The sequence below is a fragment of the Lagenorhynchus albirostris genome, chromosome 9 (genome assembly GCF_949774975.1).
Source record: "Lagenorhynchus albirostris chromosome 9, mLagAlb1.1, whole genome shotgun sequence".
Classification (NCBI taxonomy): domain Eukaryota; kingdom Metazoa; phylum Chordata; class Mammalia; order Artiodactyla; family Delphinidae; genus Lagenorhynchus; species Lagenorhynchus albirostris.
This window is the reverse complement of record NC_083103.1, coordinates 96,219,183-96,244,667: the sequence shown is the minus strand read 5'-3', so window position 1 is coordinate 96,244,667 and position 25,485 is coordinate 96,219,183. Positions and strand designations below refer to the sequence as shown.

General features: G+C 34.3%; 1 protein-coding gene across 5 annotated transcripts in view; it reads right to left on the bottom strand.

Annotated features, from left to right (window-relative positions):
- The window catches only part of ARHGEF12 (Rho guanine nucleotide exchange factor 12), a 140,717-nt gene that overhangs the window by 33,871 nt on the left and 81,361 nt on the right, over positions 1-25,485 (bottom strand). For 2 of the 5 annotated variants that reach the window (XM_060160616.1, XM_060160617.1), the window contains 11 exons: positions 21,561-21,659; positions 20,829-20,878; positions 18,638-18,695; positions 16,215-16,393; positions 14,430-14,507; positions 14,114-14,233; positions 12,443-12,583; positions 7,563-7,637; positions 5,195-5,287; positions 3,517-3,627; positions 3,132-3,230 (listed from right to left, as the gene is read on the bottom strand). In XM_060160616.1, the coding sequence (XP_060016599.1) occupies positions 3,132-3,230; positions 3,517-3,627; positions 5,195-5,287; positions 7,563-7,637; positions 12,443-12,583; positions 14,114-14,233; positions 14,430-14,507; positions 16,215-16,393; positions 18,638-18,695; positions 20,829-20,878; positions 21,561-21,659 (1,103 nt within the window). The remainder of the gene's footprint in view (positions 1-3,131; positions 3,231-3,516; positions 3,628-5,194; positions 5,288-7,562; positions 7,638-12,442; positions 12,584-14,113; positions 14,234-14,429; positions 14,508-16,214; positions 16,394-18,637; positions 18,696-20,828; positions 20,879-21,560; positions 21,660-25,485) is intronic. The other 3 variants (XM_060160619.1, XM_060160618.1, XM_060160620.1) reach the window with 3 other exon arrangements.

The window sequence follows — 25,485 nt, the reverse complement described above, 5'->3', positions numbered from 1 at the left end:
ACTACAATCCTGCAGCCTGTGGAATGAAAACCACATTCACAGAAAGAGACAAAATGAAAAGGCAGAGGACTATGTACCAGATGAGGGAACAAGATAAAATCCCAGAAGAACAATTAAATTAAGTGGAGATAGGGAACTGACCAGAAAAAGAATTCAGAATAATGATAGTGAAGATGATCCAGGACCTCGGAAAAAGAATGGAGGCAAAGATCGAGAAGATGCAAGAAATGTTTAACAAAGACCTAGAAGAATTAAAGAACAAACACCTAGAAGAATTAAAGAACAAACAAACAGAGATGAACAATACAATAACTGAAATGAAACATACACTAGAAGGAATCAGTAGCAGAATAACTGAGGCAGAAGAACGGATAAGTGACCTGGAAGACAGAATGGTGGAATTCACTGCTGTGGAACAGAATAAAGAAAAAAGAATGAAAAGAAGTGAAGACAGCCTAAGAGGCCTCTGGGACAACAATAAATGCACCAACATTCACATTATAGGGATCCCAGAAGGAGAAGAGAGAGAGAAAGGACCCAAGAAAATATCTGAAGAGATTATAGTCGAAAACTTCCCTAACATGGGAAAGGAAATAGCCACCCAAGTCCAGGAAGCGCAGAGAGTCCCAGGCAGGATAAACCCTAGGAGAAACATGCTGAGACACATGGTAATCAAACTGACAAAAATTAAAGACAAAGAAAAATTCTTAAAAGCAACAAAGGAAAAACAGCAAATAACATACAGGGGAACGGGAGCTCCCATAAGGTTAACAGCTGATTTCTCAGCAGAAACTCTACAAGCCAGAAGGGAGTGGCACGATATATTGAAAGTGATGAAAGGGAAGAAGCTACAAGCAAGATTACTCTACCCTGCAAGGATCTCATTCAGATTTGACAGAGAAATCAAAAGCTTTACAAAAAAAAAAAAAAAAGCTTTACATTTATAGACAAGCAAAAGCTAAGAGAATTCAGCACCATCAAACCAGCTCTACAAAAAATGCTAAAGGAACTTCTCTAAGTGCAAAACACAAGAGAAGAGAAGGACCTACAAAAACAAAAACAAAACAATTAAGAAAATGGTAATAGGAACATACACATCGATAATTACCTTAAATGTGAACGGATTAAATGCTCCAACCAAAAAACACAGGCTCACTGAACGGATACAAAAATAAGAGCCATATATATGCTGTCTACAAGAGACCCACTTCAGACCTAGGGACACATACAGACTGAAAGTGAGGGGATGGAAAAAGATTTTCCATGCAAATGGAAATCAAAAGAAAGCTGGAGTAGCAATACTCATATCAGATAAAATACACTTTACAATAGTGTTATAAGAGACAAGGAAGGACACTACATAATGATCAAGGGATCAATCCAAGAAGAAGATCTAACAATTATAAATATATATGCACCCAACATAGGAGCACCTCAATACTTAAGGCAAATGCTTGCAGCTATAAAAGAGGAAATCGACAATAACACAATAATAGTGGGGGACTTTAACAGCTCACTTACACCAATGGACAGACCATCCAGACAGAAAATTAATAAGGAAAAAAGCTTTAAATGACACAATAGACTAGATAGATTTAATTGATATTTACAGGACATTCCAGCTGAAAACAGCAGATTACACTTTCTTCTCAAGTGCACATGGAACATTCTCCAGGACAGATTACATCTTGGATCACAAATCAAGCCTCGGTAAATTTAAGAAAATTGAAATCATATCTAGCATCTTTTCTGACCAGAACGCTATGAGGTTAGAAATAAATTACAGGGAAAAAAACGTAAAAGACACAAACACATGGAGGCTAAACAATACATTACTAAATAACCAAGAGATCACTGAAGAAATCAAAGGGGAAATCAAAAAATACCTAGAGACAAATGACAACAAAAACACGATGACCCAAAACCTATGGGATACAGCAAAAGCAGTTCTAAGAGGGAAGTTTATAGCAATATAATCCTACCTCAAGAAACAAGAAAAATTTCAAATAAACAATCTAAACTTACACCTAAAGGAACTAGAGAAAGAAGAACAAACAAAGTTAGAAGGAAATAAATCATAAAGATCAGAGCAGAAATAAATGAAATAGAAACAAAGAAAACAATAGCAAAGATCAATAAGACTAAAAGCTAGTTCTTTGAGAAGGTAAACAAAATTGATAAACCTTTAGCCAGACTCATCAAGAAAAAGAGGGAGCGGACTCAAATCAATAAAATTAGAAATGAAAAAAGGAGAAGTTGTAACAGACACTGCAGAAATACAAAGCATCATAGAGACTACTACAGGCAACTCTATGCCAATAAAAGGGACAACCTGGAAGAAGCGGACAAATTCTTAGAAAGGTATAACCTTCCAAGACTGAACCAGAAAGAAACAGAAAATATGAACAGACCAATCACAAGTAATGAAATTAAAACTGTGATTAAATATCTCCCAACAAACAAAAGCCCAGGACCAGATAGCTTCACAGGCGAATTCTATCAAACATTTAGAGAAGAGCTAACACCCATCTTTCTCTAACTCTTCCAAATAGTTGCAGAGGAAGGAACACTCCCAAACTCATTCTATGAGGCCACCATCACCCTGATACCAAAACCAGACAGGTACTACAAAAAAAGAAAATTACAGAAAAAACAAAAACATATTAGTTTAAAACCTTACTAAGATTTCTATTGGTAAAATAAAACACTACTATTATCTATTATCATTTATACTAGTAAGATCTTTTCCACCATTTTTCAGTTACCCTTGTGCCTCCAAACTTCAAAGAGGCCAACCAGAGTTCAATTATACAAATATTGCCCTTTCAATCCTAATATATATGTATATATATCATTTATGTTCTCTTTTTCACTCCCTCATCCTAAATATGCACATGTATAAACCCCAATATACATATATATCCCTTAAGACTTACCGTGAGAATTCATATGCCTACAACTAACTTAGAAATGATACAAAAATTATAGTCAAGAATAATCAGTAATTGAGATATAATATAGATGTCAGAAAGCACAATGAAGTCCAAAAACATGGGAGGGAAGACTAGAAGTAGGAGGCCAATACTTCAATGTACTAAAGCAAAGATTATAATATTAACTTGGTAACTTACTGCAGATCGATCCAGGAAGAACTGATGAAACTCAAGGAAGACACGACGAGTCTCCTTGGAATTGGTCTGTTTATACAGGTCTGAATAGAGATAACAGAGCTGTAGTAGAGAAAGAAATGGGGGAGAAATCATGAAAAATGTAGTCTGCTGGATCCTCGTCAAGTAGGAATGCCTTGAACAAGTAGGTCACCATAAACAATGTAGTTATTACCATATAACCAAGTCTTATAAAAAAATTAATTAGTAACAGTTTAATCATCTTTCGTATCTAATATGTTTAGAAACCTGAAAGAAGTCCATCCACTCATCTTGCTGAAGTGAAAAGTTTTATGGTATATGAATCAATGTAAGAACTCTGAATTGGTGAAATCATAAAATATATTACCAATGTTGCAGGGTCAAACTGTGAAACTACATGGTGTAAGAAAACAGCCAAGTGAGCAGGGCGAGATTTTAGCAGTTCAATGCTCTGGAAACAGCTGCACTGCCCATTGATCTAGAAAAAGAGGTAATTATACATCAATAATGCCAATATATAAATGCAAAATGTAATGTCAGCTCAATTAAACGTAACTATCCAAATTTCACTTTACCTACCCTAAAAAAATTCAAGATTTAAAAAAATTTATCTAGAATTTATTAGCAATACAGGCTATGGAATCTCCTCCTCTGAAAATAATCTCTTGGGAATAGGATGGAGGGAAGACCATCCTGGGAGAATAAAAGTCCAGAAGATGATTATCAAAGAGCTCACATGTCTACAAATCAGTATGCAAAAAAACAGGCTAATAACACTTCTAAAAATTCAATGGAAGGCTTTTTGCCTAATAACAAAATAGCTGTCTTCCTTTCGAGCTAATCGTAGAAATGGTGGTAGGAAAGGGAGCTGTATGATTTTAAATAAGACAACTCCTAGAATACTTGTATATTCCCAAACTACACTGAACACAGAAAACAGCAATAGTTAAACTTAAGGTAACCTAGAATCATATAAGTTAATCTAAACAAATAATACCAATTCTACACAATCTCTTTCAGAAAATACAAGAGGAGTAACACTTCTCAACTCATTCTAAGAGTTCAGCATTACCCAAGTATCAAAACCAAAGACATTATTAAAAAAAAAAAAACTAGACTAATATCCTCCATAAACACAGATGCAAAAATCCTCAGCAAAATAATAGTTAATTGAATCCAACATTATTATGAAAAGGAAAATATATTATGACCAACTGTGGTTTATCCCAGGAATACAAAGCTGTTTCAAAATGCTCATAATATCAATTAATGTAATTTACCATATTGAGACTAAATTTTAAAAAACAACATATGATCATCTCAGTCATTCAACAAAAGTCAACATCCATTCATGATAAAAACTCTTATCAAACTAGGAATAGAAGGAAACTTTCTCAATTAAAAAAAACAGTATCTACAAAAAACCTATAGCTAACATCATACTTAATAATAAACGACTAAATGCTTTCTTCCTAAGATCAGGAATAAGACAAGGATGTCCTGTCTCACCACACTGACTCAACCTCATACTGGAAATCCTAACTAGTACAATAAAGGTAAGAGCAAGAAATAAAAGATAAACAGATTGGAAACAAGGAAATAAAAATTGTCTCTGTTCGTGGTTGTCTATGTAGAAAATCCTAAAAAGTTACTTTAAAAAGCTCTTAGAAATGGTGAGTTTACTAACAAGATCATGGGATACAAGGACAAGAATAAAGCCAATCATATTCCTATATACCATCAATAAACAACTGGAATTTGAAATTTTTAAAAAAATTTATAATAACATACCCCTCTCCCAAGATGAGATACTTAGGTATAAATCAATGACTTCTTACCAGCTTCAAAAGCAAAGCCATTTCTATTGGTCAAAGCTAAAATAAGCAATTAACCTGGGTAATTAGCCAATTAATTAATCTTAGTTCTAAGATTTTAGCTTCAAATCCTTATAAATATAATTTCAGTCTCCAGAAAGTGTTCATTTTTGCAAGAAATCAAACATCTCAGAAAATTAATAGTTTGTTTTTTAGAAAAAAAGTCATCACCTGTTCATGTTCAGTACCAAAGTCATCATCCTCTGCTCCAATAATATGAGGTGCTATACGGGTAGAGGGACTCCCAATAAGTGATTGAGTGTCCTGGTGACATTCAGAGAAAAGGAACAGAAAAATTAGCCAGTGGTCAATTTCAGAGACAGGATAAAGCCAAACCATCACAAAGACGTGGTTCACTAAACTGACTGGATTTCTTTTTATTTATTTTCTTTAGGTACTTTATTTTCAAAGTGGTTCTCAAATTTTCCAGTGTTGACTGTTTTTTGGGGGCGGGGGGCGGGGGAGAACATTTCCCCTGGAAATCATAAACACCCTTTGCTTACTACACCCTTGGTTATCTGATTCTAATCCCTCTCTGTATACTTCATTTATTATTTCATACATATCTAGACCTTGTTATAGAAAGAAATAAAGCTGGCTTACATAAATAGTTAACAATTTTTAAAAGTTAGTTTAAAAGTGAATGAAGACAACAGGACAAAGGAAAAATGAGAAGTAAGTTTAGCAGAGAGGTTAATACAAAAATTTCTATTAAGGTCATATAATTGAAAGCTGTCACTAAACCTTATTTTTTCATTTAAAGTTCATTTTCATAAGCACACAATGCAGGGTTTTCAATCCCGGTACTGTTGACATTTTGGGCCAGATAATTCTTTGTTGTGGAGGTTGTCATATGCATTGTAAAATGTGTAGCAGCATCCTTGGCTTCTCCCCACCCACTAGATGCCAGGAGCAGCCTCCCAGTCATGACAATCAAAAATGTTTCCAGACATTGCCAAATGTCCCCCAAAGGACAAAATCACTCCTAGTTGAAAATCACTGCCATAATGCAATAAAATGTTCAAGTAATCACATAAACACTGCTATAGAAACAATGACAACAAGACTGTAAAAATAAATTGTAGGTCGGTAGATCTCACTCCGGTGCAATAGCTCATCTATGTGTCAATTCACTTACAAATTTGGATTTCACATGAAAAAGGCAGCCGTGGAACATTACTGTATAGTGCAAAAAATAAGGGATATTTGAATACTACCAACACTGAAATCAGAGACCATACAGTATTAAGAGAAATAGAAAATTTGGAACAAATATGAAAAAAATGAGTTTGGCTTAAATATGACAGCAGTTGAATGCTGTACGATCTGGATTTGAGCAAAGGGAGTGAGGCTCTCTTTGATAGTGATTTGGAAGTTACCTGCACAGTAGTTACAGTTGAAACTATATACATGGACCAACAAGTTATAAATTAAGTGAATAATACATAGCTGTAGTTTTTCTTCTTAAGTGTGTTGCAACTCTATGTATTTGCATTTCCTGAACTTGATTCCGCCCTTTTTACTCTTGTTTTTTAAACCATAAGCCTTTAATAATTTTTTTTAAAAAATCAGGTAAAACAACAGAAATTTGTTTAGAGTATCAGTGAGACAACTTTTTATTTTGTCTTTGTTTATTTTGATGTGATACTTCTGATTTTTCAACAGTCCTTATGTTGCTAATAATAGATGAATCACAATATGCTGTTAAATCTTCTACTATAAAACTTTATACAAGTCCTAATTAAAAAATAAACTCAGAATGCTAAAAGTATTCAATTAAGAAGATGCAAGATCTAGCAATTCCATTCTGAGTGTACACCCAAAAGAACTGAACGGAAGAACTTGAACAGATATTTATTTGTACATCCATGTTCAGAGTAACATGACTCACAACAGCCAAAAGGTGGAAACAACCCAAGTGTTCACTGATGAATGAATGGATAAACAAAATGTGGTATAAACACAAAATGGATTATTATTCAGCCTTAAAAAGGAAGGAAATCCTGATACATGCTAAATCACTGATGAACACTGAAGACATTATGCTTAGTGAAATAAGCTGGTCACAGAAGGACATATATTGTATGATTCTACTTATATGTGGCTCCTAGTCAAATTCAAAGAGACAGAAAGTAGAATGATGGTTGCCAGGAGCTGAACGGACAGGATAATGGGGAGTTAGTGTTTAGTGGACACCAAGTTTCAGTCGGGAAAGACGAAAAAGTTCTAGAGATAGATGTGGTGATGGCTGCACAATGATGTGAATGTGACAATGCCGATGAACTTAAAAAAGGTTAAAATAGTATATTTTATGATATGTGCACTTTATTATAAAAAAAATTTAACCACCTAATATTACTAACTATAGAGTAGCTCTCCATTTACCAAATCTTTATTAAGTTCCTTTAATAAGTTTAAGCTTTTGCTCCAAAAAAAAAAAATATATACACACACACACACACAAATATCATATATCTCTGTCACTTAAGTATAAGGAAAGCTAAAGAAAACATTATCATTTCATGGAGTTCATACTCACAGTGTCCTGAATTACTTCACTTTTCTCTGGGTTTTCCTCTAGATAAATCCTCTCTTTCAGGCCACTCTTGGGACTCTAATGAGAAAAAAAAAAAACACATTCGTTTCATTTCAATAGGCTCACCAAAGGAGATAAAGAAAAATTGTGTGAAAGAATGATGTTCTGAATTTCGTATTTGTGTTTGAAACTACTGAATATCTTTCATATAATACTTGGCTCTGCTACTTTTTACGTGACTTTGGCAAGTCACTTATTCTCTTAGCTTTTTAGTTTTATGTTGATAAAACAATATAGAGTAGTTTTATTTCATCTTTAGGCCTGAGGGTTAATTTCTATCAAATAACTCTAACCAGATATATTATATATCACAAATTCATTATGTCAGGGCTTCCCTGGTGGCACAGTGGTTAAGAATCTGTCTGCCAATGCAGGGGACACAAGTTTGAGCCCTGGTCTGGGAAGATCCCACATGCCATAGAGCAACTAAGCCCGTGCGCCACAACTACTGAGCCTGCGAGCCACAACTACTGAAGACCACATGCCTAGAGCCCATGCTCCGCAACAAGAGAAGCCACTGCAATGAGAAGCCCGCGCACCACAACGAAGTGGAGCCCACACTTGCTACAACTAGAGAAAACCCGTGCGCAGCAACGAAGACCCAACACAGCCAAAAAAAAAAAAAAAAAAAATTCTTTATGTCAAAATCAAACTGTATCTTTATCCATTTCCTCTAAACCTTTCTGCCCCAAACTATTCTTTCTAACCAAGTTAAAAGCATTTTGGCCTATTTATAGGAATGAAAATAAGCTTCTATTTTTCTGTTACTACCTCATGTAAACTGATCTACGGATTTTTATAAACTCTACATGGTATGTTTGGGATGACCTAATGTAAAATACAAACTATATGATACACAGAACTTCAATTTTGGGGGGATGAAGAACACCCCAAGCAATGGGAGCCGTTCTTCAGAGCAGCTGAAAATGAGATACAAGAGATTTTTGTGTGAATGCCTATATGGAAGATATATGCTACCTATACATATGCCTAGATACCACAAGAAAGAGAAAACAGCAGTTTCAAATATAAGCCCCACCTGGGAGAAATGGATGACTCTGGGTCAAGAGATATAAAAGATAAAGTGAGAATAATTTTGTCACACCAAAATGAAAGAAAGCTATGTTACTGGGGAGTCATGTCAAAAGAACATAGAAGACAAATTGAGGGGACTACCACCAGCCCAAAAAAAGGGACAATTTAATAAGTATCAAAAAGAATAATGACTGCAATGGACTGAAATGCAAAAAGCAAATATGTTAAAAATCTATAAATTCAAAATATTACACAGGTACACACATGTGCACACATGTGGGCACACATCCCACATTAGTGACCTTTGGAGTATGTTAGGGCATCAACTCTTCTGAAAACACATACATAAAGGAAAATAATCAAATGTTTATATATAAGCTATATTTTAGGGCAACTTAAAACTAGTAAGGGAAAATTCTTCTTTATAAAATAATTCCATCTAATAAATACAGAATGAATGACAATATTATATTATCATTTTGAAACCTCTAATTAAATAATGGATGCAGGCAGTTTGCTATCAATGGCAGGTAAAAACATTAGATAAAAGCTTAATGGAGAAATTTATAATGAAGGAATCATGCTGACATCATCTGAACACCTTATACAAACTTAACAATCACAAAAAGACAACCAGACATTCTCCTCCTGATGTGATATGACAGGATATACACAGTACCACCCACGAATTGTTCTTGCCAAACAACAACTCTCAAACGTTAATCTGTTCAAGACTCTAGATCTTACTACCAATTTTCAGCAAATATATACTCAAGGAACATGTTAAACAACACCATGAAAATACAATTAGAATGTGGGTGGTTTTAACTGGGACATGTGACCCAGTTTAACAACAACAACAACAAAATAGCAAAAAAAAATAAGAGGAGGGAACTATTATAACTTAAGAGACTTATCAACCAAAGGCTGAAGACGTTGACTGGATCCTGATTCAAATAAACCCACTGAAAAAAGATCATTATAAGACTATTGGGGTAGTCAAATTGCATATTAAGAAAATATTAATTAAGATTTGATAATGGTATTATGGCTATCATTTCTTTGTCTTTTCTCTTAAAGATGCATATTAATGAAATACTGTCTTAGACTTACTTAAAAATAATCCAGCATTTGGAGGGTATGAGGAATGAAGGAAGACAGACAAAAACAAGTTTGAGCGCTTGTTGATGACTGCTCAGCTGGATGATTAGGTACAATGAGGGGAATCATTATCTTAGTCTAGTTTTGAATAGGTTCGAAATTTTTGAAAATAATTTTTAAAAAGTCAGGTGCAAAATGAAAACCAGAGAGGCAGATGTTCTAAGTTTGAGATGATGATTTGTGATCAGGTTGCTTCTCTTGTGAGAACCAGAAATGTGGCTATTCTTTAAAGCCTTCTCTGAGGTGATCCAAAGCAGGGAATTTTACAATGATAATGATATCACAAACACCATAAAGAGATTATTTTATAAAAAAGGAGCAGAAAATTGAAAAAAAAAATTAAAAGCATTGATCGGTTCCTACAATCTTAACACAGTACAACTGAAACAAACATGGAAATCTATAAGCTAAAAGCAGCACATCTCTAGCTTCAAAAAGACACCTGTACGAATTACACGAGTTTGTTAGGTGTTCAGCGAATATCCTAGTCTGCACCATATCATCTCTCACCTGGATTTCCACAACATCCACTTATTTGGCCTCAATTTCCTCAAGATTACAATGAAAGTTAAAAAGAATATCTGTAAAGCATTAGGTACAACCGCTGTCACAGAGTAGGTATTCAATAAATGGTGACAATTTATCAGCCATTTAACACACATTGGTTAAGTTCCTCTTAAGCCAAGCAGTCTTCTTTTCTTGCTGATCTCCTGTCTCTTTACTCCAGTTCATTTTCCACACTGACATGTTTCTGACTGTGCCTCTTTCCTGCATGCATGATAAAGCCCAAACTCTTTACTCATTCATTCTGTTGTTCAAATACCAATTAAACACCAATCATGTGTCAGTCTTAATTCGCTGGAATGCCTGTTCCTACACTTGCCAATTCACTCTGTATTTCATAAAGTTATATTTCTAAGCCACAGATTTTATTGTTAACATTCCTCTAAATACAAGATAAAATTCAAAATTTTCATTTGTATCACTTGTTCTGAATTCCTACAATCTGTCAGCCTTTGTAGACATAAAGTCAAATATGATGGGTGCTTGGCTCTCAAGAAACTTTCCATCTAATGGTAGAGACAAGCCATGCAAACAGAGAGGAGAGCCAGCACTAAATCAAAAAGGAAAAATGTGAGGATTCCCAAAAGCAGTACTGCTGAACAAGTTATAACTTGGACTCAAGGCTTTGCTTCGAAGATCAATTCCAGCCGTTTCATCTATAACCCTAGTACACCTGTAAAATTCTCACTGTTCTCCCCAAATGTTATGCATTTGCATACCTTGGAGCCTCTGAGCACTGGTATTTTGAAACTAGGTAGAGGCAGATCACTTACTAGCTGGTTAAGTTTGGCAAGTTAGTTAACTCACTTTGGCCTCAGTTATTTCTTTTATTAAGCTGTGATAACAATACTACTACCTCATAAGGCTGTTCTGAGAATTAACTAAGATAAAAAATGTATAACACATATTACAGCTTATGGTATATATGCCCAATAAACGTAAACTACTATAATTGTTTTCTTGAGTCAAAATTGAAATCTTTCATTAAGACAGCCTATCCACATCCTATCAACATCTTTCAAAAAAAAAAATCCTCGAATTTTCCTTGCATGAGGAACTGAGTCACTGAGCGTTAAGCCTCAAAAGATACCCTAAATGATGGCTTAGAAGAGTGGTTTTTTTTTTTTTACAACCTCCAATAAGAGAAATTTCACACTGCTAACCAGCATGTGCCCACATGCATACACACACACACTGATACATGTGTACATATACACACATGTGTGTATATATGTGTGTGTACAACAGAAGTCAAAAAAAGTAACACTTAGCTCTTCTACATGAAAAGTACTCATACTTCCTATCCTATTATTTTTTTAAAATATTGGCCCCAACCCACTAAATTGATTTTATGACCCACATTGGGGAAAAAAAAAAACTGATTTAGATTACTTTCCTCATCACTTTTAAAGAGGGTGATCTATTTTTAATTCGTTATTCCTATTATTGCACACTACTTACAAAGTATTGCTGAGTAGGTAACACTGAACTTAGCTTTTAAGTATTCATATAACTATGGTGCTAATCATATTCAGCTTAAAATACTTTCTGATCATCTTAACAAAAATCCACGTACATCTGGTAATTTCTGGGTTAATCAAGAAAGCATTACTAAACATGGGCTATTAACTAAAGTCTACCTAAGAGGACTAAGGCTTTTCCTCTTTGTAATGGCAAAGTGCCCCATGATTCAAGACTGAGTCACTCTGACCACAAATGGAATATTAACATGCTCTTAAAGATATCAACAGTTGGCCTCTCGGTTCAGTAAGAAAGCACTGGCATTATTAACTTCTCTACCCACAAATAAGACGCCTGCTGGGAAATTCCATCTCCTCAGAAGAAACATTTGGCAATGGTGTCCAAGGGAAAAAGTGAAGTCTGGAATTAAAAGCTCATATACAACGGTATCCAGAATTTCTGTTCATCAAATTGCTATATTAAAGATGGTGACAATAAAAAGTAAGTAATAAGAAAACACCTGTAGCTCACAAAACTTACAATCAAATCGAGAAAGAGGCTGTAGAGAAAAATACAAGAAGATAAAGGTGTAGAACACTTACATCTGCACTTTCACTACTGGGCCGAGACGCATCTCCACTGCCATAGTCAATTCTGCCTAGTCCATCACCAGGATCTGCTTCTATTTCACTGACTGCTAGCCCATCGCCTAATGGCTTGGAGGATGTAACTGCAGCTCCATCCTAAAACAGATCAAGCACACACACACACACACACACACACACACACACACACACATTAAAAACAAACAAACAACAAAAAACCCTTTCATTATGGAATGTATAAAGAAACAGAGTTGCACTGCAACCTCAATGGAGACTGTTTAAATTCACCCAGTTTGATGTAATCAAGAATGCTAAAAGCTCTAAAAGTCAAAAGCGTAAATGACTACTAATTCTGGGGTTCTCAAATGGCATGACCTTAAAGACAGGGAAAGTGGTATTTCAGTAAAGAGAATAAAATCTCAAACTTCAAATAAAGCAAAAAGATAAAACAGTTTAACTTACATAATTTATGTTCCCTGCCCTTTAGTAAAGATTATGACACTATAACTTGTGGTTAACTGCCTTCCAACACTTTAGAATTTCAATAAATGGCCAATTCTGGGACACAATGCTATACCGTAAATTATTATAAGCTTTTAAATCAGGAACAACAGTCTTACTATTCAAACAGAGTAAGATTGTTGTCTTTGCTCAGTAATAACCACAACATAAACTGTCAATATTACTGACGTGGAATACTCAAAACTTCATATAGCTAATGGGATTAAAAGTAACAACAAAAATGTGTAATGAAAAGTACACTGAACCAGGAAGTCGGGAGGCCTTACAGATGTGTGACCTTGTTTGAGTAACTTAACCAATTTAGGCCCTAGTTTTCTCAACCATTGCATGATTTTTTTTTAACTTTAAAATGAGCAGATTAGGATAGATGATTTCAAAGAATCCTTTTAGTTCTGTGAACCTACAGACCTAACTCATGAAGAATAACAAGTAAGCAGCTTTTACTCATTTCTCCATATCCCCAATCTAAATATTATAGAACATAAATCTGGTTGATGTATAAATGCTAAGCTATTTTTCTAGTGAGACTACCATCTTCAAAACATATCTATATAGCAAGTCTATTGAAATCTATTTTAAAATTAGAATAAAAATAGTTATTAATATGAATGTGCTTTGAATTCATCAGACTGGGTTTAAATACCAGTTCCATCACGTTTGAGCTACATGACCTCAGACAAGTTATTTAATTTCTCTGAGTTTCTCTAAGTGTTTATGTAAAATGGGGGGAAACAACAGTAACATCTAATCTCAAAGGGTGTTGTGCAGATTAAATAAGAAAAATCATATGTCCCTACTTAAAAACATAACTGCCGTTCTGTTTTACAATGGCAGAATACATCTCAAAAATGTAAATATATGTATCTAAATATATTTTTGTAATTTGTGATATCAAAGCAAAAACACTCAATTCTTTCTAAAATTACTGTGGAACAAAGAAGCATGGTATCATGAGCAAGCAAACAATGAGAAGCCCACATTTCTTTTAGTTAATCATTATTTCTGTAACATCCAACACAGGACCTCCTGTTGGCCTATGCTAGAAAAAATAACTTTAAAAAAAGGCAACTGCAACACTCTCTGACACATTCCCAGAAGAAAATTCTCCTGCAAAAGGTTGGGTAGCACTTTTAATAGCGATGCTACCTGAGCAGAGCCTGTGGCTTTGGATAACTGCTCTTGCAGTTGAGGAATGTGTTTCTTGGCCTCTTGGATCTCTTTTAGCAATCTTTGGGCAGGTGTTCGGCTGTAATCTTCCTGCAATAACTGAAAAGTTATAAAAATATTTCAAGAATTAATTACTTATGTCAAGAAAATCTTTAAAAGTCTATTCTTAATCAATAAAATAGCTGATGGCGTTGATTACAATAGTGCTTAATTATGATTATAATAAATACCAACTCAACTATGCCCACTCACGTTTTTACTAGCCTATAAAACAGCCCCATTTCTAACTTAGTACCTGTAGCCGTTCCTGTTCTTTCTGTAACATTTTTCTCAGAATTTCTACTTTCTGGTTATGAACCACATTGTTTTCCTCCTAGAAAAAGATAAAAAAACAAACAAAAAGACAAGAACCAATACAAGGAAAGTGAAACTAAGTATCGAAAACGAGTCATACAATGTTACGTCTCAGCTCCAATTTTCAATACCTATCAGGATTTTCTTATTTCTGGTGGTTATGAAGACAAACTTTTAAACATGACACTTAAAGATAAAAGGTTACAGGGAAATGTCAACTCTTCTATTACACTTTTGCTAAACTAGGTTCAAAAAACATTAAATATTGATATTAGTTGAAGAAATGAAGTTGCCTTAAGTATAAGACTAATATCTTGGGCTTCCCTGGTGGCACAGTGGTTAAGATTCTGCCTGCCAATGCAGGGGACAAGGGTTCAAGCCCTGGTCCACAAAGATCCCATATGCCACGGAGCAACTAAACCCGTGTGCCACAACTGCTGAGCCTGTGCTCTACAGCCCGTGAGCCACGACTACTGAGCCCACGTGCCACAACTACTGAAGCCCGAGCGCCTAGAGCCCGTGCTCCGAATGAGAAGCCACCGCAATGAGAAGCCTGCGCACCGCAACGAAGAGTAGTCCCCACTCACTGCAACTAGAGAAAGCCCAAGCACAGCAACAAAGACCCAACGGAGACAAAAATAAATAAATAAATAAATAAATAAATAAATATTTTTAAAAAAAGAAAGAAAAAAAGAATAATATCTTACACTTTCCCTCCTTTGGATTTTTACTATCAACCCCCATGCATGGTTCAAATTCCCAGTATTTCCTATCTGAAGTATTAAGACAAATCCCTAATTCATCTCCTGTCATTTCTCCTTGTTTTACAACCCTATAATATTTTATCAAATAAGTCTTCCTAAAATCCTGTTATAATCACATCACTCTCTTCCTCAAAAAATTTGTAATATATTCTTAATGCCCATTCAGTTACTTGTAAATTAGCCTCGTAGTTGTGACTTTTCAAAATAAATAGTCTTACTTTTTTCTACTTTTTTCTCATCTCCTACTTCATAAATCTTTAATAGGCAACCAGCCAAACAAGAGTCCTGGCTATTTCCCCAAAATACTTGATGCTTTCTTGGCTCTTTACCTCTGTTAATCCTGCTTCCTCTACCTGGGTTGCCTTCCTCCCCACTGCCACCATTAGAATGTTAACTGTTTTTCAAGGCTCAATTCAAATAATAGCTTTCCATAAAGTCATTCCTTATCACACCTGGATGTGCTTTCTCCCTCCTTTGAAATCTCATAGAACTTAATATTTTCCTTCTCATAATGTCTACAGCTGCCTCTGTAGTAAAATTACTTGTATACTCTTGATTCAATCTCACACAACAAAGGTTTATTAAGTACTTAGTACTATATGCCAAGCAATATTTCAGCCTCTGGGGACACAACAATAAATAAAATAAACAAAAAAACCCTGTCCTCTTAGAGTATATATTCTAAGATAACAAAGGACCTTGAACATAGGATATCTTAATTATATTTTTGTGAGTGGCACCCTGTTTTGTATATGGTAGGTGTTAAATATTTGTTGAATTATATCTGCTATCTCAATACCCTGTAATCATTCCAAATTATTAGGTAATTATTTTTATCAGCAAGTTATTTTCTAGAATCTTAAACTTAAATTTGTTTATCAACTCAACACTTTGAAACTCAACATAAAGCAAAAGCATTATTATACAACTGAGCATTTACAAAGACGATTTCCCACTCTTACCCCCATGAGCACAGGACTAGTAATTCTCTCCATATTCCCAGATGCTCCAGGTGAATGAGGAGATGTCATGATGGGAGACATATGTCCAACGACTGATGGCTCTACTTCAGAATCAGCAAGTGGAAACTGGGGCGACCCAGGTGGGCGTCCCTGAACAGTGAGAGCTACATAGGAACCCGCTTGGGGTGGGCAGATGGAAGAAAGGGAAGGGAAGGGAAAATAACATTGTCAAAAAATTTTTACTACTTAATCTTTGATAGTTCTAAAAGATCCAGTTATATGAGAAAGTTTCATCATCTGCTAATCATTTCTCCACAGAAAAAGAATCCTATTTGTCATTTCTCTTTTATGGCTCCCCTAAAATTCTAAAAGAACAATGCAATTTTCAGATAGCAAATCACTTACTCATAAGGTCAGCTATTACTTAAAAGCAAGTAAGATTTATAACTCCAGTAATTTTTTTTTTAATTTAGAGAAGAATAAGTTATTATCAACTATCTACTAATGGCTATGTTCAATCAATTTCTCAAATGCAAATTTTAAAAATCACCATATTAAGATGATACTAATTAGACAAGGTTTAACTAATTTTCTGTAATGATACAATTTTAAATTAACTTTAAAAAATGTGTGTGACAAGAAATATCCGACAAAAAGCAGAAAAAAAACCCACAACAAATAAGTTGTGAGTTTTAATTTTAAAAATTTGGAGAAGACAAATTCACTAGGCATTTTACAGGGAAAAAACTATGGAAAGCAAAATTACCCATAACCAGAAAGACTCTGAAACAGACATTCATGAGTTATCTAGAATCAAGAAGAAATAATGCTTTCCAAATAAAAAACTTTTCTAGATAACTGACCTTTAATGACAAAATCTTTCTCTTAGACTTTTCAGTAGAACTTTAAATTGTATTTCATACTTTTTCTCCCAACTTAATCCTCCCATGAAACTCGCTGGTAATTATTTCACAGTGTTTGGGGTTCTAAAAATTTTTTTTATACTTAATGATCACAAATGCTGTGATATTGGGGAGATTTTAAGCACATATACTTTTTAAAGTTTTTCAGTCATATTTCTCTCTGTCACAAAGTCATCTAATATATCTTATTGACTTATCCATGTGCTTGGTTCTCATAGCCTCCTCGTTCTTCCCTTCTCTTCTTTAGATGTTTTTAAACTGGTTTGATCTGAAATCACTTTTATTATGTCTAGAATATGCATTGAAGAGTAGGACATGAGGGAGCGCTACTACAAGTATAGCACACAGAGTTTAGGCATTTCAAATTTATATCTGTTTTCGATACTCAGAGTGTTTTATGCTTATTTTGAGTTTTTAGCTAGGCTCTTGTTATTGGATAAGTAATCTATTGCTACAGTCTCAGGATTTAATTTTTTAAGTAAAATTGATATTGGAACAAGTAAAATATATAACCTAAAAAGCTAAAGAAATAATCTTTTCATACTCTGCAACAGTTAGTTACCAAGCATATATTTATTATCATAAACCATCATATTTATGTAGCACATAAAAATTCATAAGTCACAATCTCATTAAATAAGTAATCAAATTTATTCTAGTATGAGGATCTAATTCTGATCATCCCATTGCTTTTTAAAATGTACTAAAGTTAAGAACTAAGATCAAAGTGATCATTTTAGAGCACTGGTACTCTGATGAAGAGATAAAGGGATTCACAGGTTGCTTTATCTAAGCAATAATAAGGCCAAGAAGGATTTGTTTATTAAATTTATTCTAAAGATGTCCACTTAATGAAAAGAAGTAATATTAAATAAAAAAGTAGTGTTTCTGCTTGGCCATAAACAACTATCTCTTAACTGTAGTCTATTACACTGAGAAATAGTCTGATGCAGAAGACTACAAATTCTTAACCCTGGAGATTTCCAAGAGAAGACCACTCCCCTGGATTATTTAATCATTTACTTATCTGAGGGAACATGATTATGCTACATGATTTTGAAAGTTCCATTTCAGTTCATCCAGGCCACTGTGTCTGATTTCTCAACCTCTTCTCTTTCAGGTCAACTCATGCATTTCTTTCAAACATACTTTCATAATTACCAAGAATAACAAGGACATTATAATCAACCACATAAATGAAGTGGACTAAAGATAGTTATTAGTAAATTAAGAATTTTCACCTCAGACTTTCCTTTAATACAGGGGTCAGTAAACTCCAGCCAAGGGACTAAATTCAACCCACAGATTGTTTTGGCAAATATTTAGTTTTACTGAAACACAGCCATACCCATTCATTTATGCATCATCTATGGCTGCTTTCACATTACAATGAGAGTCGAGTAGTAGAAAAAATTTACTGTCCGGCCTATTGCAGAAAATGTTTGCTTATCTTTGCTATAAGGGTTTCAGAAAACAAAACTGAGGATAACATTCACCTACATTTGATTAGCTTCACCACTTCCAGATGGTTTGAATGAGTCACCAGAGTTCCATTCACCTGTAAGAAAATGAAAATAGTGTCTGTCAGATAATTCTAGTTGAGACAATTAAACTGACTTCAGGAATTATCATATGTAATACAACCAGTTATAACATAGTAAACAGGACTATATTAAAATGCATATATATTTGGTTCAATAGTCACTTTTACCACTATTCTATAAGGTATACTCAGCAACAAAATGAACTTGAGCACAAAAAAAGGCCTTGATTTAAAGAGATGCAAGAGCCGGGGTGGGGGGGCGGATATGGGGATATATGTATACATATAGCTGATTCACTTTGCTACACAGCAGAAACTAACACACCATTGTAAAGCAATTATATTCCAATAAAGATGCTTAAAAAAATAAAAAGGATATTATAACTATTATAACTTATTCACCATGAAAAATGACAAAACATACTATGCAACAGATTTGCAAATCCTTCACAGTGAAGAACTCTTGCAAATTAAAAACTCCCTTTGCTTTTAATTACAAATTCACTGATTTTCCAAAGGCATAATAAATTTTTTAAAAGATGAATAAGCAATATTTCTCCAATAATATTCAATTTACTATTAGTTTTCCAATCATCACCTAACCTTTACAAAGAAAATTAATTTTCAGACACGCTAAATGTAGGACGTGTTATCCAAAGTTTCCACTAAACCAAACAAATTAAGGTAAAAATATCAAACATGAATCTAACATTATTTTTTCTCTGATGCAAGTAACACTAATTTTTACAAGTTCAAATATATCGGGGTATAAAATAGAAGTAAAAGTACACTTGTCATGCCCACCAGAGATGATCACTGTTAAGCATGATGTTTAATCTGAGACATATTCTAGCATACACACACCAGATACACAGACACACATACATATACTTTGTAACTGCCTTTTCCTGCAAATAAAAAAGCACTGTTTTATTACATTATGGACGTCTTTCAATATAGGTACAAACAGACCTAATCTATTCTTTTTAAAAGCTGGAGGTGAAATGCAATTTATTTCTTTAGCCCTCAGTATACGCATATTTAGATTGTTTACAAGTTTTCGATACAATAAAGCTTAAATGAATTTTCCTGTACACGTATCACTTCACATTTAAACACCTATTACCTTAGATAAGCTCCTAAAAGCAAAATTGTGGTCAAAGGTTATATACTTTTTTAAAATATGTAACTTTTGATACACATTCACAAATTTCCATCCAAACAGATTTTACCTAATTTATATTCACAACAAGTTTATGAGAGTAGCCATTTTACCATACCCAAACTATGCCAAATGTGTATCATTAATCTTTAAAATTTCTGACAACCAAATATATTTTCACCTATCATTTAATTTCTACTTCTTTCTTATCAGTGAGGTTGGACATATCCTCATTGATATATTATTTCAATTATTTTGGAGAATTGCCTTATAAAATTCTTTGCCCTTTTTTCTGTCAGACTATTTATTCTTTTGTTAGTAATTTGAAAGTGCTCTTTACAATTAAGGCTATCATATTCTGTAATATATTTCAAATATTTATTTCCAGATAGTTCTTTGTAAATATGTTCATGGTGTCTTTTCCTGTATAGTAATTTGATTTTAAGTAATCACATTAGTTAGTTGTCTTAAGAGTAATTAGTGACTAATCCATTCTTTCCCTACTGATCAGAACTTAAGGGCTGTTTCTGGACTCTCTATTGTGTTCCACAGATAGGTCCATAGGTATAATAGAGTCACTTGCTTCAAATTAATCTGCACCATCTCACCTCACACTTATCCATACACATAATACCTTTGCAAAGTTCACTTAGAACAAATAATCATTTGGAAGCTTGACAAGGAATGGCACACCTCCCCAAATTTATTAATAAATTTTGAGGGAATTTCTTGCTAAGAGATTAACTTGGAGAAATATGATCTTTACAACAGCGAGTTATGACTCCATTTATTCAAGCCTTTTATTATGCTTTTCAGTAAAGGGTAACGTTAATTTTAGAATGAATGAAATAAGTTTTTATAGTCAATAAATCCATCATATATAATCTGTAGCTTTTAATGAAAATCCAAGTTAAAAAAATCAAAATATGGCTAATATATGCTGTTTTTTAATTGTATCATAAATTCCATAATAGTCTTTTCCTTACCTTGATGATTCGATCACCTGTCTGTACGCCAGCCCGCATGGCTGCTCCATCTGTAAGAGAAATTAATTCTTAAAATGCAATTCATTTACCTTCACTGATAATCTTCTTGAAAAGAGGCAGTGTAACAGAATGGTTAAATACATAGATTGTAAAGTCAGGCAGACTTAGGTCCAAATCCTGCCTCTGCCATTCACTAGTTGGTTGGATGACCATGGACAGATTTTATGTTTTTTTTTACTCTAAGCCTCGATATCACCTGTAATATAGAGATAAAAAATACCTACCTCAAATTACAGCAACCAAGATAAAGGAAGTATTCAATACATGGTAATAGTAGTTCAAGATATTATTGTCATTTGGGAGAAAAGGATGGATATTTTTGAGTCTACAGCCCCTTCTTTAATCGGTCTCTACCCAAATATCTCTGGTGCCATTAAGAAATAAAATTCCACAAACTTCTGTAAGTGATGATGAGTAAAGTATCATGACTAAGGAGTCATATGATTTCTAAAACAATATAAGAACTGTTTTCTTTCCATAAAGTACAAAAGAAAATCAACTGGGGTAAATTCATGCCTATAACCGTAACACTAGAGACAACTCTAGCACAATAAGGCCATATGACCTGTAATGTATGTGATTACTTTATTCTAAGCAATAGACATTTTTAAACTATTCTATTCTGACTCTGTTTGCTCCCAAGTGACAAGACTGTTTTTAAAAATGCCTTGCCTTCTTTGACAGACTGTACGAACACTGGATTGTCTCCACTGACCGTCAGCCCAAATCCATTGTCATCCTTCTGGATGATCACACAACGCTGAACAAGACCTGCACAAGAACCAAAGGGTAAAGAGAGAAGGAAAGAGAAAACAGAGAAAAAGACAATAATTACATATTAGTAATGAACTGTAGTCTGTCTGGAGAAACACAAGGTAGCACATGAAACCCATATAAAAAATAAGAACACTAACCCCATAAGCAAAACAAACACAAGAATATCACAAAGAACCATATATACTGGTTTCTCACAGGGGAGGTACAGCAGAATTGCTCCAAGATTAAAAACAGCTAAGGCAAACTGGAAAATATGAAGTATTAGAGAGGAGACAGACAGAATGCCCATTCACATCTATGCAATTAATTTGTAATATAAAATCCTCCCCCACCTCCCTGTGTTTTTGGTGCTCTAACTGGTATTTAAACCCAAGATAATCAAATATTTTGGGACATTAGGCTAGAAGCATCCCATGGTAAACTCTAGAGAAGTCCAACCTTACTCTCAATAAAATATACTCAGGAAAACAGACTATAAAAAAGAAGGAAGTGCTTACAGAGCACCTGCAGCTCTTCTCCTGAAAGGGAGAAAGAAAAGGAAAAGTCCAAAGGAAAGAAAAGGAAAAGTCCAAGGGAAGAAAGACTTTGACTCGTAGAAAAAATAAAAAGAAAAGAGAAAAAAAGTAGGAAAGATAAAGAAAGAACCTGTGAGTTCAACCAACTCTTTGATTTCTTTCATATACTTACCTGATTCCTACAGAGAATTTGTTTTCCTTCTAGTTAAATAGCAAACAAAAATTGTCAAGGCAAGGTGAGAAAAAGAAGACCACAACCAAAGGAATAGGGACCTCCCAAAACAGAACCCTAATTAGTGCCCAGGGCTGTTTTATCGTAGATCAAGATCAGAAGATCCTGAACTCTTTGTTAGCCAAAGATTTAATAGATACTTCCAGCTTTTCAGAATCTAAGTGTTTTACCAAAAATCAGTATGCAAAACATGTAAACTAACACAAGTATAATGATTAGAAAACAAAAACTACTTCAAAATTAAGATTTTTATACAAAGAGCCATGATCTTTTAAATAAGTCTGATGTACAAAACAAAGGAAATGCTAAAGATTGCACGTTAATGAATATATATGCATATTTCTTGTTGTTAATGAAATGACACAAGTATGAGCCTACTACAGATGAAAAACTAGAATAACTGGATCCCAGAATAGAAAACACAAACCTTAATTTATAACCCTACACAAAAATTAATTTACAGCAAATTATGGACCTGAACATAAAAGCCAAAACTTTTCATAAGAAAACATAGGAGAAAAGCTTCAAGACCTTAGGATAGGCAGAGATCTTTTAGGATGCAAAATGCATCCATAAAAGAAAAAACTGGTAAATGAGACTCAAAATTTTAAATAGCTGCTTTCCTAAAGACACTGATAAGAAAATGAAAAGGCAAGCACAGACTGGGAGAAAATATTCGCATTACAAATTATCTGATAAAGCACTTGTATCCAGACATATATTTAAAAAAACAACTCTACAACCCAATAATGGAAGACACATTTTAAAGGGACAAAAGATTTGAACAAAGAAAGATACACCAATGGCCAATAAGCACATGCAAAGGTGCTCAACATTTGCAGTCTTCAGGAAAATGCAAATTAAAACCATAATGAGATATCACTATACACTAACTGGAATGGCTAAAAATTAAAAGACTGATAAATACCAAGTGCTAACAAGGATGTGGAACAACTAGAACTCTCATACATTGCTGGTGGGAATGTAAAATGGTGGAAATTTCTTATGAAGGCAAGTATATATTTACATATGACCCAGCAACTTCACTCCTAAGATAAATGAAAACTCATGTCCACATAAAGACTGGTAAACAAATGTTCACAGCAGTTTTGCTCATAAGAGACAAAAACTAGAAACAACTCAATTGTCCATCAACAGACAAATGGATAAACAAACTGTGGTACAGCCATTACAATAAAATACTACTTAGCAAGAAAAAAAGGGAACTACTCACACAGGCAACAAACATGGATGAATCACAAAAACATCATGTTAAGCAAAAGAAGGCAGATACAAAAGAGAGTACACATTACATGATTCCAGTGTAGAACAGGCAAAAAGTAAACTAGTAAGGAAAAGCAGATTAGTGGTTGCCTAGGGGCAGGATTGGGTGGAGAGGTAAGAACGACTGCAAAGAGACATGAAGGAACTTTTTGGGTTGATAGAAATGTTCTATACATTAATTAAGGTAATGGTTACATGAGTATTCATCTGTCAAGACTTAGTGAACTGTACACTTAAAATGAGTGCATCTTATTTTATGTAAATTAGATCTCAAAAAAGTTAATTTTCAACATTTAAAAAATGAGTGAGACCTCAATTCTAGAGACTACTAAATACTAAACAGTATTTGAATTCACAGTGTCACCACTCCTACAAAATAGGAAACTGCAATGGGGTCAGAGGAAAGATAACCCATCAGAATTTAACCATTTTTCTTTTGTTTAATGTTGCTTCCTTCAACTAATTAGGAAAAACTCTAAATAGAATGGGTATAAATACATAAAATCAAGGAAAAAGACATTCTTTATAAATTTCTAGTACATAATACAATAAATATAAGTATCAGAGAATAATGTTTTACAGGAATCTTTTAAAATGCACACCCACTTTTAGAAACATAAACATCTGATGCCTTTCTTTACAGTCATTTGAAATTTCAAAATAAATTACATACTTTGAATTTTTAAAAGTCAAGACAACTGCAGCACTGAATATATATATTTTTCGTGCTATAATCATCCCTCCCAGTTATCTCATCTCACTTCCAAAGGGCTGAAAATGAGTGAACTGAAGGATTCTAATATTGATGTTTCCTGTGCTAAGCCACTGGGCTTCTTAAGCAGACTTTCTTCCAGGTCCCTGTAGAGAATCGGGTACTTGTACACAATGAGGGAGAGGAGTAGTGGGGGTTAAGAGTTTGCTATGTTTATGTATTTCACTTGAATATAATGTACCTAAAGTATTTAGCTTAATGCCTGACAAATACTAAGGGTTCATAAATGTTAGGTATTATTTTGACTAGGCGTGGGTTGCGCTTGGATTTTCCTGCTCAGAAATAAATTACTCATTTACCCATGCCATCAATTAAAAATACATTTGTGGGGGCTTCCCTGGTGGCGCAGGGGTTGAGAATCCGCCTGCCGATGCAGGGGACACGGGTTCGTGCCCTGGACCAGGAAGATCCCACGTGCCGCGGAGCAGCTGGGCCCGTGAGCCATGCCCGCTGGGCCTGAGCGTCCGGAGCCTGTGCTCCTTAACGGAAGAGGCCACAGCAGTGAGAGGCCCGTGTACCACAAAAAAAAAAAAAAATACATTTGTGTTAACGAACTCCTATCATTAATGTAAATGCTCCTCAGAAGGATCAATTCTCATTTATGATGTCTTTGTGTGAATTTTGTTTTGGTTTAATAGACCAGCAAATTACTTTGAGATGGGGAAGGAAGTAAGGAAATTTTACAGAGCTTCTTGTGATAGGCAACTTTAGAAGATGAGAGACAGCATGACACCCTCAAGAAACAAATCATCTCCTCTTATAAAACTTTCCCTAAATATCAAGACTGTGTTAGGTGCCCCCTTCTAGACTCCCACTGCACCCTCTATTTACTCTCAGAGTATCTCTATCACTCACAACTGATCTGTATTTGTTTCTATCCTCTCATTAGATTAAATACTCCCCTGAGAGTTCAGGGGCTCTATCTTGTTTACAAACTTATCTCAGGACCTGGTATATGTTCTGGCATAAAAGGAAATTTTTTTAAATTGCTAATGAATTAACGAAAATCACAAAAGT